At 47.3% G+C, this 15,222-nt stretch overlaps 1 protein-coding gene across 2 annotated transcripts in view; it reads right to left on the bottom strand.

Moving 5' to 3' along the window:
- Window positions 1–660: 660 nt before the first annotated feature.
- PPP1R16B (protein phosphatase 1 regulatory subunit 16B) overlaps window positions 661–15,222 on the bottom strand; it is a 35,916-nt gene continuing 21,354 nt past the window's right edge. Inside the window, exons 2-10 of one of the 2 annotated variants that reach the window (XM_062505171.1) lie at window positions 9,760–9,830; window positions 7,167–7,312; window positions 5,890–5,993; window positions 5,461–5,585; window positions 3,573–3,698; window positions 3,151–3,226; window positions 2,653–2,782; window positions 1,735–1,903; window positions 661–1,182 (exon numbers count right to left, since the gene is read on the bottom strand). In XM_062505171.1, the coding sequence (XP_062361155.1) occupies window positions 661–1,182; window positions 1,735–1,903; window positions 2,653–2,782; window positions 3,151–3,226; window positions 3,573–3,698; window positions 5,461–5,585; window positions 5,890–5,993; window positions 7,167–7,312; window positions 9,760–9,830 (1,469 nt within the window). The remainder of the gene's footprint in view (window positions 1,183–1,734; window positions 1,904–2,652; window positions 2,783–3,150; window positions 3,227–3,572; window positions 3,699–5,460; window positions 5,586–5,889; window positions 5,994–7,166; window positions 7,313–9,759; window positions 9,831–15,222) is intronic. The other variant, XM_062505172.1, reaches the window with a different exon arrangement.

Here is a 15,222-nt window from a genome sequence, read left to right as displayed (position 1 = left end):
AGTCTGCAGTGACGAGGTGACACAAGCAGAACAGGACCCAGCCAGTGCACAGTTTGTGATGGTGAGCTGTCACTGCAAAGAGGTAACACCTTGCAAACTTCCTAAGTGCAGCATCTGTGCTTTCTTGTTGCTCCAGCCCAGAAAGTGCTGGATCCAGCTGTGTGGAAAACAGCTCTGTCCACTCTTGCAAACCTCCCATGGGCACCGACCTCCCCTCCAGGATGTGTGCATCACCTAAGAGTGAAAACACAGGTCTGAACTATCACCTTCCAGCTGCTCGGTGACTTACAGCAAGAGGCTCAGACACCAAGATTTGAATTCAGATCCTTTCTTTGTTCCAAGGCATCTCATGACTTCCCAAGGATGGGGAGGCAGCACACCATACCTTCTTCACCAGGGAGCAAGACTAAAGAGATTCTTTTTGACATCATGTTGATGTGCATCCCTTCCTCTCCTAAGAGCCTTGCTCCACTTGCATTACTCATCCAGCTGCAGTGGAAGTAATGGGCAGAGTAAAGTACAATTTGAGATGAACAAGGCTGCCACAGTCAGGATGTCCACAACCACATTCTCCCTTTGGAATGAAAACAACCTGGTCACTGCGATAGATCCAACAGCCCACCCACATCTCATTTCCTCTGGGGTGAGACACAGACCAGACTAGGAAATCCTGCAGCACCCGTGCACCTTCTCTTCCATTTCCTCCATGGGAGCTTTGAATTTCAAGAGGGGTGGATCACCACTGGACACTGTGTAATACACTGAGGTCCCATTGGAGCTGTAGGGAGAAGTCCTGGATTCGATCAAGTGCGACTTGGCCTCGCCCACATTCTCAGCAACTCCTGCCATGCCAGTGCTGAAGTGGGTGCTGAGGAAGGGGTGCTGGAGGAGTTTGGCTGCAGCTCGCTGCCGCTTCAGTTCTGACAGCGTTTGGTGGTTGTGCTCCTTGTAGGTGCCCCAGAACTGCGGGGCCTCGGGCAGCCCGGGGCTGCTGTAGGGCAGCACGTGCCCGGGGTTACTGTCGGGGTCAGCGTGCATGCTCCAAACGTCCCCATTGGAAAAGCTGTACTGGTAAGGGCTGGCAGATGCCATCAGTCCGTTCTGGAGAGGGATCTCAGTGTCACACTGGGTGCTTTTGTTCGCTAGCTCCGGGAGGAGGGAGGAGTTCTCCAGCACTGAATTCTGTAACAAGACATGAAAGAGCATTTTCTCCCATTCCCCATAGCAGGGTTCATCCCTGTCACCACCTCCTAAGTCTGCTCACACTCAGCCTTTCTACCAGACAGGTGCTGCAGCACAAACACTGAATTCCCCCACTAAAGCTGCAAGCCATAATAAGAAACTGTTTCCCAAACCTTAACTTGGAAGGAACCCCCAACACAAAAAATAATATGCTTATCTATATAACATGACAATAATTTAAAGTAACTGCAAAGCAAGTTTACAATTCTTTTGTGCTTACCAGTTTATGAGCTTTAGAATGAAAGGCACACACTATATTTTTGGAGCATCCTGTTTCATTTTTATCTCAAAACTTTATATGCAGCGCCAAGTCCAAAACAGGCTTTCCACTTGAGTGGGACCTCCCGGTTCATACCAAATGAGAATTTGGTCTTTTGCTTACACCTTGTGGGTGAGGTCTACAAATTTTTCAGCCTCCTTCCACCCACTACTACTGAGCCCACACCAGCAGCCCTCCTCAATGACTCCCATGAAAGAGAAGAGATTACTTACAGGGTCTGTATTCTCCTGGTCAGACCGAGTCTCCCCAAGTTCTCCAATGAGACCCGAGTTTCTCCCTTCTTCTGCTGCCCCCAGCTGCTGCCACACCATGGCCTCCTTCTCACACTCCTTCCTGTAGAGGTTTGTCCGGTCTGAAAGGCTGGCCCTCCTCACCACCTTCCTGTGGGACAGGGACAAGGGCCATCAAAGCTCTGAGCAGGACATGACATTTCCTTGTAGCCTGCAGCTCTTCTCACCTCCTCCTCACACTTCACAGCCTCTCCCTCTGGAATGGAACGTGGATTCAGCTTCCTGACACCCACGCAAAGCGAAGGCACTGGTGTGGATACTGAAGGTGGGAGGAATTTAAGGATTTCGAAACTGGCACTGCAAATCTGTGTTAGAGCTCATGCAGGTCACCTTATGGACCTATTCTGCAACCAGTGGAGTAAATGTAGAGGGAAATGGCCCATGAGCTGTTTAGGGAGCTTCGTGGTGTGCGGGACTGCTTTGGTGTCTAGTAAACATCTTATGAAGACCTCTGCAAACCATGCCTCAGCACTGCATCTTGGCCACCTGACATACTACTGGAAAGCTCAAGTTACTCCACTTGAAGCACTGATTTTCCAACACCAATTTCAGTAGTTTAACAGGGTAAATTCTCACCATTTGGTCCTGTGCTCAGGGCAGTTCTTAAACCACACCAGCACAAAAGCATTTCCCCCCCAGGGATTAGCATCTCCTCCTAGTGAACAAGCCACTCTTCAAAGGAGCTCTGCTTTCAGCACCAAAGTGAGCCACTGCCTTTCACGAGTTCATTCAGAAAGGACAGATGGGTTGTTATCACCAACCTCAGGGTGCTCTAGAGCAACCACACCTGGGTGGCCAGGCCAGTGCCCCAGGTGACCTGCAGGGAACAGCACAACTCACCCCCGGCTGCCCGTGCTGGAGGTCCTGCGGCTCAGCGAGGATTTATGCCTCATCTGAGACTTCATGATCACATCGTGTTTGTGTTTCAGCTCCAGAAGCAGTACTTTGAATTCCTCCTCTTCACACAGATCTATGGCACACACAGACCAAGCCCTTTGTCAGACAGTTCTCATTAACACCATGTTACTAATTGTGCCTTCCTAGTTAGACACCCAGGTCTTAGGGCTGCACACAACAGCAGGGGGGGGTCCCCAAGCACAAGGGATAACACAGGAAACACACAGCAGGAAGACTTAGTGCTTGGGAAATGCCTTCTTCCTTCTTTCTACGAGCAAGAAGAAGTATTTGCTGTAGTAAAGTAGGTGCTTCAAAACTTCAGTCCCAGTTTAAGAAATTTCAACTTTGGTTCCTAAAAGATACCTAAAAATTATGTTAATGCTTCTGAAAGCACCACATGAAGACTCCAGCTATTTCTTTCTTTAAGCTTCATAAACTCACCTATTGGCATCTCATCCAAAGATGTCCTGGCACTCAAACTAGCCCCATGGGACACAAGCAATTCAGCCATCTGCATCTAAAGAATGTAAAGAAAGCCAAGTTGATCGAGGTATTTGAGGCAATTTAGGCTTTCCTCCCTAAAGCTGAAAGGTTGGAATAAGATGAGAGGCAATGGCACCACCTCAAATAACTCTGGTATGTGTGTGATGTTAAACACTGTTCCCACCATCCACCTGCACAGGCATGCTCGACCTGAAATTTCTCAGCAACCCGTTCTTTTTGGGGCCCATGGGATCTCCTCTGATGCTGTGCAGAGAGCCCAGCCCCAAGACAGATTCATTCCATTTGCAGAGTACTCCACAGTTTGTCCAGGCAGAAAGGAATGCCACCCTCACACATGACACTTAGAGTGAAATCCTTACCTGTCCCCAGAAAGCAGCAGCATGCAGAGGTTCCCAGCCATCCCAGTCCTTAACATCCAGGCTTGCCCCCTGGTCAAGAAGCACTTCAGCTGCATGCAGATAACCATTGGCTGCAGCTATATGCAGCTAGGAGATAAGGAACAGAGCATGAGCCACCTGAAAGGACCACAAATGGTTTTATACACCAAGTTTCAGAGGATTTCCTTGGAAAAGGTTTGAGCCCAGAGCTGGACAGGCAGCACATTTCACACTGGGCAGATGGCACCAGGTCAAGAGCAGGTCATTCCTGCTCCTAAAGCTCAATATTGCCTGCATATAGTTCTGTTTGGAGAGGAAATTCCTTAACAGTTCTTAGAATAACTTCGATATATGGATGAGAAAAATAATGTAGTCACATTTTAAATCAGGGACTTTTAAGTGCTTCCCAGTCTGTAGGGAAAGCACCATCAAAACACGAGCCTGCAATGCAGAACATCATCCACTGTAAGTTCTGCATTCCTCATGCCAGAACAACATATCCTCTTCCCCACTAAAATGCTGTGGATGTGATTTTTTTTGAATCAGATTTACAGCCTGCTTTAGTCAGGACTCTCTCCATGCAATTGCACTTCCAATCACACTATAATTATTTTCACCATTTGAAAGTCAAAAACATTTTAAACCCCATCAACTTAAGGGAGTATGCCTTTTCAGATATTGGTTTCCAGCTACAGCCACCACTTTGGAGACAATCAGTAATGACTTGTTTTAGTCCCCTATCTTCATGTCTCTGAAGATTTTCATAACTGCAGTCTGCTGCTGCATCTCTGAGCAAAACACTGATCAGTGCACTGCTCTGGAGAGATTAACTCCATGCACATCTCCTCCTACTTTAGTTCTGCTAAAAGGGAGAATCAAAGCTTCTTTTCAAAAAAATTTCATGAGGATGCCATCATATGGAGTTACTACTTCATCTGGAAATAAATTCTGATGCTTTCTGGCAACTCACTTAATTTCTACATAAATTATATACCACTTTCTAGAGGCCACATGAATTAATAAGGAATCAATTGGGGGTGGCACAAAATTGGGAGCCAAGAGGCCTGCTTAAATGTACGTATATAATCCTTGTTAAAAGGAAAAATGTGTTAAAAAATAAGATGCAATAAAAACTTCAATCATTCAAGCTTACCTTTGAGGGAGCCTGCCCTCCCCTTACATTTCTGGTATATGCTAAAGGTGGCATTTAGACTAAGAAACTGAAATGCACTGCCCTGGCCTGGTCCTCAAACACATGAACCAAACCAAGTGCCTGTATATTAGTTATGTCTGGACTCAAGCATTAAATGACCATGATATTATGAAATGCCCAGCACATACGACCTCATTACTGAACTTTCCCTAAGCTGGGACTGCTGTAAGACACAATTTAGGAGACACATCTGTGGGGTAAAAGGAGCTGGGATTGTTCAGCCTTCTCAGTCTCTGTCCAGACAAATCAGATGCCAGCTTGCTTTGTGCTGCACACTTGTCCTGGGTGCCTGCCTCTGCCCAGGGGCAGGTGCCACTCAGTGTCAGTGGCCACTGACTGTGTGAGCCAGATCCCACAAAAAGCAGAAAGGAGGCAGGAAATCTCCAGGGCTCTCAGCACTGGATCCTGCTCCCATGAAAACCAGAGGGCTCTCTGGAGGGCTCTCTGGCTCTCTCAGGAGTCCAGTCAGTCCATGAGAAGCAAGAGGTTACTGGAAGGTGTTCCAGGCCAATTCCCTGCAGGTCAGCAGATGTGTTATGTTCTGTGGGACTTCTCCTCTCTGCACCTGCTGATTTTGTGTAACTCCTGCTCCGGGGCAGGTTTCATAACCTCTGGGCTGAAGGAAAGCAAAACTGAAGCCACTGCAGTTTCACTCACCAGAGTAGCACCTTGGGCATCAGTCCTGTTCAGGTCTTGTCCAGTTGCAAGTATGTCATGAATGTCACAGATCATGACCTGCTCCGGAGCAGCTCGCATCTCATTGATCCTTTCCTGGGTAATCCCTGTTGAAATTCCAGTTAGAAAGAGGACAGTTGGAAAAGGTTGAGTAAAACTCTCCTCTGGTTGAGTAAAATAAGACTTATGATCCTGGCTGATATGACCCCGCATCCTTTACCCTCATGATCTTTAGGAATCAGAATAACCAGAGTCAGGTCCCAAGAAATTATGGCAGGAACATAATTCCAGGAGAATGCCAGGAGCTGCTCTCTGCTCTCCTCCAGAGGTAAATCAAGAGCTGAGAAACAGGCTAATTTTTAGTACCACATTGACCCATTTCTGTACTTTACATAAACTCAACTTCCTTACCTTGATAGGCCATGCAAGTCTCAATGACATCCAGGGTCGGCTCATCTTCACAGAGGTCATATGGCATGTTGCCATCTGCATTGACTGCCAACAGGTCTGCTCCACTGCAAGGGGAAAACTGAGTTACACCGGGAAGGACCTCAGACAGCCTACAGCAGACAGTGCCAAACACTGGGATAAATGCTTAGGAAAAACTAACTGGGATTTGATAGTTGCCCAAATGCCACCAAGGGACGTACGACATAAAAATTTGAAGCAAAGCTGTGGATCTATGAATGGAGAAGATTAATTCCAGAACTGAATGAAAGGCAACACACTACACCTCCTTCCTGAGTCAGTAATACCCTGTGTTCCACATCCACTCCATTTTTATAACCCTCATCCAAAAACTTCCTAACCCAAGTGGGAACATCCTCCAAGGGGTGCTTGACTACACCCTCTTCTCGCCTTCATTATACAGTCAAAGAAAAGCCGAATTTTCCGTGGTCATCTCCCAGATGACAGCACCACAGGGAGAAGTCTCCCTCGCTGAGGAAGAAGCAGCAGGCATGGCTGTGCAAGGCAGCAGGTTAACACTCCCAAAGCACCAACACTCTGGGAAAGGGAGGAGAGGGCTCCATACACAGGCACAACCATCTGCTCCAGGCAGGATCCACCACAGTGCTCATGAAACAGCTCAAAACACACCTGGCTTCCTCCTCCTTGCTGGCAAGTCTAGAAAGACTGGAGCTTGAAGGACTTGGTCAAGCACCCTGTGTCACCACTGGGGATCAAACACTGCAGGAAGTTTACTGATCACTAATTAAGACCCAGCGAGACAGGTCACGAAGTTCACCCAGGTGTCTGGGTTACACAAACACACTGCTGTCCTCCTGCACTAGTGTCTGCTTGACTGGGGCTGGAAGATCTGAAGTGGTGGTTAAAAGCTTGAGGGTAGATCCTGCTGGCTGCTCCTGTTCCTACCCCCCCAGCAACCACAGTTCCACAGACACACCAGAATACAGGCAAAAAGGGGCAAATTTTGGCCCGGTCTTCAGAAGCTTCATGAAACCAAGCCTAGTCATCTAGGGTTTTATTGTCTCCTCAGTCTTTCTGCTCTTCCTCCTTCACCCCCTCTCCCCCAAGCAGGAAGAACCCCCATGAGCAGGGAAAATTAAGCAGGGAATAATCACCACTGCTGCAATCTCCCAAGGTACTAAGCAGTCCCAGTTTCCACCCACAGAAGCTGTGGGTAGAATCAGACCCACATAAAGGACAGACACAAAAAAGCCACCTACTGCTGGATGAGGATCTTCACCAGGTTGATGTGACCACACGTGGCTGCTGCATGCAGAGGAGTCCACAGCTCGTTGTCCTTGGCGTTGACGTTGGCCCCATGGTTGAGGAGGAGCTTGACTATGTCCTCATAGTTGTCTATGCAGCACTGGGGAGGAAGAAATGCAGACAGATTGGGTTTTTTTTAACTTTGGGAAAATGAGAGTTCATACCTGCTCAGCTGTAAAATAATAAAGGACACCTGGACATGGAGACCTGTAGAGGAGACGAATCCTTCTGCAGGTACCTCTGTGAGGCCCCCTTGGTATTCTCTCTGAGATAAGATAAACCACATACTCAGAAATTACTCATGTTAGAAAAATGCAGACCCTCTCTTATCTTTTTAGATATTATTAGTTAGATTTGATTCTTTATAATTGGCTGTCCTACACAAAGAAACATAATGTAGCTGGCTATGTGTCTTAACTTTGAACTCTATTGGTTTACTTTTGATCCCCCCCCAAACCATGTAAAAGTACATGTAGTACCCCATATATTCAGATTGCTGTCAGACCCCCTTCATGGGAGGAATAAACCCTGTGGAAAAAGTCTGAGCTGCTCTCTCGGTCTTTTTATGTTGGCTGAAGAAGGTTCCTGTAAGCAAAAATTAAATCAGCAGAGCTGACTGCCTGAGGGGCCAGTGCTTACACACCTTGTACTGACCCCTGCCCAAGAAAAGCAGGGGCAGGGGGGAGAAAAAGTTACAGAGACCTACTTTATCCTGCACTGCTTGGCAAGGAGTATCTCCAGCAGAATTAAACTGCAAATTGAGCACCAGCAGGTCAAAAAGGCAGAACACCTACATGGGACAGACCGAAGGGTCACTGGTCATTTCCAGAGCCTTCTAGTGTGGGGGCAGAACCAGCAGGGAATAACAGCAAACACACCCACAGCTTCTATTCCACTGGGTCTTCCATATTCAAGAGCAGACATAGCAGAAATTCAAAGTAACCAGTATAACCACATACCAAGGGATGAGCTGACAAGCTGACATTCCCTTTTCTTAGGGAAAATCCCACACACTGGCATGTGATGAGCAAAAGTCTTCTCAGGAGCTGACACTACCTACCACAGTTATCTGGAGAGGCACAAATTGAACTCCCAGAATTATGAGGTACCTTGCAGAGCACTTTTCACTTCCTGAAAAAAACCAGCTTCCTTCTTGCATTTAGTGTATAGCCCAGCAGAAGGGCTATACAGAGGCCCCAGAAGGGCCTCTACCTCTCTCCTTGGGTGAAGGTGAAATTTGCTCTTTGATCCACCTCTTGTTCACCTCCAGACATGAATGTGCATGGGATAAAGACACTAAAATAAGATTGATTCTTGTGCAAGAGGCCTGTGTGTGGTCTGTGCATTGCTGCAGACTGACACAGCTCAGCACACAAGTACGGGCTGTTCATGGGGCTGAATTCCACCACACAACAAGCATTTCAGCAGCTGAGTGACAAGGAGCTTTCAGGTATTTCTATTTTGTTCACTATTTGCACATGGAAGTGGGGTTAAAGTCATGCCTGTCACACAGCTAAGTTATCACAGAGGCGGAAGGAAGTCACATTGACTGGAAGGAATGCTAATGTGCCCACTGAGGGGCTTCTCTGTGCTCAGGGATTCAATTAATTCCAGTGGGCACAAAGCTCCCATCGAAACTCCCAAATGCACCTTTACAACCTCTCAGTGGGCAAGGTGGGATTCCCCAGGCTTTAGACTCTGGCTGGGAAAGCCAGGAGGCTGTCAGTGCTTCTCTGAGTGAAGGATAACATCTCTTTGGAGAGGTGATGGTGTCGGGGGGGCGGGCCTTTTGTTCTTCCAGGAGCCAGTCTGCATTTTTAAATAAACATTCACCCAGCTTTGAAGAGAGCAGGCAAAAGGATCCAAAATCCTAAGTCAATGGGAGCATTCACAGCAGTGAGTTATGGCCAGAAAACCCTGAGTGCTCGTGTGACAACCACGCCACTGTTGTTTGAGGCAGTGGAGGCGGCAGCTGCCAGGCACGGCCAGTCCCATGTGCCTGAGAAAGAATAGAAAAACCCTTATGGAAACAGCACAGAGGCTCCAAGGAAGGCCACAGACCAGCACACCACTATAGCAAGTCTGTATTTCACTGGTGATCAGCTACTGCCATCTCAAACAGACTTTAGAAGTCCCTGAGCCTACAACAAGCAGCAGCAGATTCTTCTAGCACCTTGTGCATCATTTATTTATATCACTTTCAAAACTCATGGATTACCAAGGTCTCTAAATTTGAATTAATCTGCTATAAGAAATTAGAGCCCAGTCCAACAAAAAATGGTGGGGAAAATGCTGTTCACATGTGAAATCCATCCCTGACTCCTGAGCTCTTATTATCATCAAATAAAGTCTGTGATACAGCAAGAAAAGGATCTGATCCCAGTTTGCTCCCCAAGAAATCGGATCGCCAGCACAATATGGTGAAGTTTCACTGCTTTAACTGAGAAAAAAACAAATGCAGTCTAAGAGGTGTCCCTGTTGAACCCGCACAGGTCGGCTCAGCAGCAGCAAAGACAAAGGGAGGTGTGAGCTCCTGCCACGCCTCACCTGATGCAGCGCAGTTAATCCATCCTCATTGCACAGGTCCGGGCTGATGTTGCTCTTCAGCAAGTAACACACTGCAAGGCAAGGACAGAGAGTCAGAGCAGCCACCCTGGCACACCCCGTGCTCTCAGCCAGCCCTGCACAGCTCAAGGCAAGGAAGGCAATGCACACCATCAGTGCGGGCAGAGCTGGCTTGTCACCGCAGGGACAGCAGAGCTTTCCTGGGTTTATCCAGCAGAGAGCACCAGCACACAATTCTCCCCCAGCCTCCTTCCAAAGGAGACTGTAAATACACTCACATTTTTCATTCACTTGTGCTCAGACTACATTTTTGCCGTGTGCTTCGCAATGCCTGAGTGCAACCCCTGCACTCTGTGGCCCCGGAGAGCCCAAAGGGGATTTTGGGGTCCCAAATTACAACCATGAGAGAGATCCTTGCCAGCATGAGAGGGAGGAGGCCTTGCCTCAAGAAATAATCTATCCATGATGGGAAAACAAATATATTCAGGGCCCTGCCACATCTCAATACACCAGGGTTGCTTTGGACACTTCACTGAGCTGCTGGGTGTTTGGAGAAAGCTTCCCAGAGGCTTTAGTTTTTAATCACTGCTTTGGGGGAAAGGGTAAAATTTATTCCATTAAAATGCAAATTTCTGGAACACATGAAAAGTCACTAGCCTCTAGGTGAAAAACTTGCACAGGACAATAGCAACAAGGTTGGCAGAGGGCATAAATTAATAGCAACACCAGAAACTCTTCAAATTCAACACTGCTGACAGACCTTGGTGATCATGCCCATTTTCTGTTGTTCTCTTGCTCATTCCCTGTTTTTTCTCTAGAGATTTCACTACCTAATGCTTTTCCTACCTCAAATGTCACTGACAGCACAAGCACAAGCCAGAGGTTCATAATCATCTCCCCAGGGCCAGAGCAGCAACAGATATTCACGTCACATCTTATTTGATGGCAGGCATGCAAGCACTGAGTGAAACCAGAGCTCCACAATAAGGAACACTGACAGAGCTAAAAGGGCAATAATAACCATCCTCAGAGCTGGCAACCAAAAACACTGCAGGGCTGCTCACTCCAAAACATCCTGCAGCCTCTGATCCCTGTCCTGCTGTCAGAGGGAGCTCTTTCCCCAGCACATCCACAGGGAAAACCATCTGCAGGGCTGTCCCTGGGGACAGAGCTCTTCTGGCACGCAAAACAGAACATGGAAAACACACCCACCATGACATCAGCGATGATTTATGAGGCTTTGTTTAAAAGATCTGGAAAACACACTTGCAAGAAAGGCAAATTGAAAGCAAAGTGAAATTTTGATTGGAAGCAATTGCTCTGACGTTATCACAAAGGAAGGCAAAACCAGACAAAAGTGAAATAAAACACTTCACATCACAGAGTTGTTTCACCCAACTCAAAATGAATGCTTGGATTTACTTTTGCTGGAAGTAATTTCAAGGCATTGACACCTGCTCGATGAAACTGCTGCAAAAAAAAGCAGAATACAGCAAAGACAAAGCTCATCCAGCACCACACTGAATCCAAAGCCTCTGGTTTTTTTTTTCCAGCTCGAGGGCCAGTGCAGGAAGCCCACGCCTACACTGGACCCACAGCCCCAACACTTGCATGCTTAACAGTAATAAGAGCACTGAACCTCAGCCAGTATATCCAGTGTAATGACTCTGCTTCTACTGTTTCTGGCCAGCCCTGAGCTCTTGCTCTCCTAATCCAAGCTGAGTGATAGACGAGTCGTTCAGCAGTGGGTCTGCTTGTCTCTTATTTACGTTGGATGCTCTGCCATTAGGGTTTTAATTCAATCTCAGTCAGTTAAGTGCCATTGTGTACTAATGACACACAGCTCCATAATCATGTTTTGCCTGATTATGGATATTTGGACAAGTAGATGCTGGCAAACTAACCTTGTAAGTGCTGTCTCTCCATGGGAAGAAGCGGCAGCATAAATCCCAGCTTGTTACAGGGTTTTGTGTCAAAGGCACTGTGATCACAGCTTGACAGAGTTTGTAAGAGGCCCTGAAGGGTTAGATTCAGAGAAGTTTTTAATCTTACCCTAAAGAAGCTTTGAATTCTTCATTAACCCCTGCAGCAGCTCTCGTGTTCCCGGTGTACCTCCCTTTGGCTCCCCTCTGCCCTCAGGACAAGCTCACCTTATTTCCCAGTATATCCCAACACTCTGAAGACTGACAGCTGCAAGACACCAGAAAAGGGCTCAGAAAAGTCAGATAATGAAGCTAGGTGTGGATGTGGTACCACTAAGTCCAGGCAAACAAGGCATGAAGAAGAGATCAGACTGCTTTCTATCCAGTCCTAAGCTGAAGATTGTATTTGAGGGCATGGCGAGCACAGGGTCAGGCAGCAAGGAGCCCTCATTCCAGCCCAAATTCACAGCAGAACACAGCCCAATCCCTTCCTGCCACCAGCCCAGGAGCAGGGCATGGGGTGGCAAAGAGCAGCTTCATCACCCCCTCTCCCTGTGAGCTGCAGAGGCACATGGAGGGAGGACATGGAACAGCCAGGAAGAACAAGTCCTCCCTTCTGATAAATATCAGGAGAAAATATGCATTTGTGGGTTACCCAGGGCCCTAAGAATAGGGAAAGGGGGGCACATCTGTGATGCTTCAGTGCTGAAAGCTGGACCCTCCCCCGTGGCAGTGCCACCGACCTGCTCTGCTGCTTCACACACAGTGCAAGTTACAGGGACCTGAACGTGCAAAACGCTCCTCTCTTCAAGCCCTGCCGGTGTCACACGCTTCTCTGCAGAGCCCAACACCTTCTCCCCCTCCTCCAGGCATGACTGATGCTGCACAGGTAGGAAGCAAACCCTTCAGCTCCCAAGGACACAGATTAATCACCCAGCACCAGCTGATCACCTTCTGTCGGCTCAAGCCTCAGCCTCCACCCGTGGAAGGACAATCCCCCCATACGCTGGTGGAACAGAGCAGGAATGAGCCCTCTGCAAGCCCCTGAGCCCAGCAGAAGGAGCTCTCTGGGGTCACATCAGTGTGTTCAGCAGCATCGGGCCGGACACTAACACCACGATTAACTTCTTAGAGAGCTCAGTGCCAAAAATGCTGAGCTCTGTCAAATCTGTGCTCTGCACGTAGGCGCAGGCAGGTGGGGAGCAGGGGCTGGGTGCGTGGAGATTCTTTATTACGTGTTGAGCACAAGTTGTGGGAAGCAGTTCCAAATGCATAGCAAATGAAGGAATGAAAATGATCACAATAAGAGCTGGGTGAACAAATTGTTGTGAATAATTCATTGCAAATTATATTAACTGAGCGATCACTCAAATGTATTTTCCATTATTCTCCTTGCTCTGTCTATAATTGAACCTCTCACACACCAAGATGGTGTACATTAATCTTCAATTTATATTTTATCATTCACATCTGTGCTGTTTTAAATAGAAAAAGCTCCCACAACAGCTGTGAAAATACAGTCCCGGTTTTAGGCCGCCCTCCATCAGATGTCCCAGGCCAGCTTCAGAAAGATTCTCCTCCCCAAACATAGCAAACCACTTCTCAGGAGCTCCTTTTCCTCCCAGCCTCACTTATTCTCCTCAAAAACTAAAAAGCAGGGGAAAGGCAAAAGCAACACTGCAGAGGCCCTAAGGACAATTCAACATGGGGCAATCAACTCTCCTGCTTAAAGAGATGTTACAGTGCTATAATTTTTTATTGGTGTTACTTCCCACTGAGTTTACACTAGAAGCAGCTTTTCCAGAAAAGTTCCTAAACCAGATGAAGAAAAAAAAAGCCTTTGTTAGTGCAGTTTCCACCAAGTCAATAAGCTACACCATAAAATCCTGGATACTGTTACACTCCCATCTATACCAAGCACTTGCATACCTCAAGCATTAATAACTCATAAGAGAAAAAGCCAACTGGAACTGATATGGATACCATGGAGGGATTAAAAAATAAACCCAACAGACACCTTCCTGATAGGAGGTCCTGATTCCTCCCAGAAATATATAATGGCAAACGGTCTCTACTGGCAAGCAGGCTTACCTGCGTGCTCCAAGTTTACATACATGCACAGGCCACTACTGTTTTAAAGTCCAGGAGTGTCTCAATCTTTTCTACTCAACAATTTCTCTTTGAAATCATCCAAATTCTTCAAGTTCACCTTTTGGTGAACCACGAACTTCCAGGCCACCTTTAAAAGGTGGGGGTCTCTATGACAGTACAATAATTTCTGTATGTTCACAGATTATTTATTTCACTGCGTAAAATGAAGCTTCACTTGGGTTAATAAAACATTTTTACACGTTGCTCCAAGTCCCTTCCACACAAATGCAGCTTTAGTCAGAGACCCAGTGTAGCAGAAGAAGCTCCTTCCAGCATTATTTGTAGTGACATACACACAGGGGTGCTGGCAAATGTCTGCAGAGGCTGATCCCAGCCTGCCAGACATGGGACTATGGATGGGCTCAGCTACCTCAAAGCTGCATGTTTACTGCTGTGGTTTTTCAGGGATATTTATTACACAGAAGAAACAATGCCAGGAAAACAGCACTGAAGCTGTGAGCGCTCTGCCAGCTTCCTAGCCCCGCATACAATGTTAAATTCACATTTAACAGCATATCTAAACTCTGAGCAATAACAGGATGAGCTCACTCAGCCTTATCCTCCACTCCCTGCAATGTACAGCTGATAGCCCATGCTGGTCCATTGATAAACTCCACAGCTCCCTATAACTTTTTGAAGGACAGAAAAACCCCACAGAAAGTGAAATGCCACGCTCAGACAGCTTCGAACACATCATACACCTAAAAATAAATATGGCCCAGTTTGCCTGCTGAGCCAGTGACAGAGACATCCCATCCTGCTTGATCACTGAGCTTTCTCAGGAAGGTTCAAAGCCTGTTAAACACTTCCCACCCAGTTTATAGCCAGGCACACACATTGCTTCTAATATACCCACAAAACCTGTGAGATCTGGAGAGAGGCCAGCAGAGCCCCACCTGCTCTGTGCCACGTTCACAGGGCAGGGACACTGCACTCAGCCACACTCAGTCCAGGTGCTGCTCCTCTCAAGGAAAATCTATTTCTGACTTTGATGCTTCTTACTTAAGAGGGCACAGCCCTCCTCAGCCCTGAGGAGCCTGTTTTTTCACAGCAGGCTCCTCCTGCTCCTCCCCTGGGGACCTGACTTATACAAGTTTCATTCTGACAGCAAGTCAACAAGTCGTACATTTATTTAATGCACAGAGTCCAATTCTTTTTCCCCATTTGTGCATATTTCAATCCATTTTTGCTTTATCCGTCACTGCAGCACCACAGCAACAAGAGCAGTGCTGCAAAGGGACAACCTCCCACAGCTGCTTCTTGGATGGATGGGCCACAGCCTGGCCCCCACACCCTTCTGCATCCCACATTTTTCTTGTTCTGCATGCAGGACTTCAAGCTCTGATAATCCACTTAGTGCTAGGGATGATAA

The sequence above is a fragment of the Cinclus cinclus genome, chromosome 18 (genome assembly GCF_963662255.1).
Source record: "Cinclus cinclus chromosome 18, bCinCin1.1, whole genome shotgun sequence".
Taxonomy (NCBI): domain Eukaryota; kingdom Metazoa; phylum Chordata; class Aves; order Passeriformes; family Cinclidae; genus Cinclus; species Cinclus cinclus.
The sequence above is the reverse complement of the archived record's forward strand: the minus strand, read 5'-3'. Positions and strand labels throughout refer to the sequence as shown.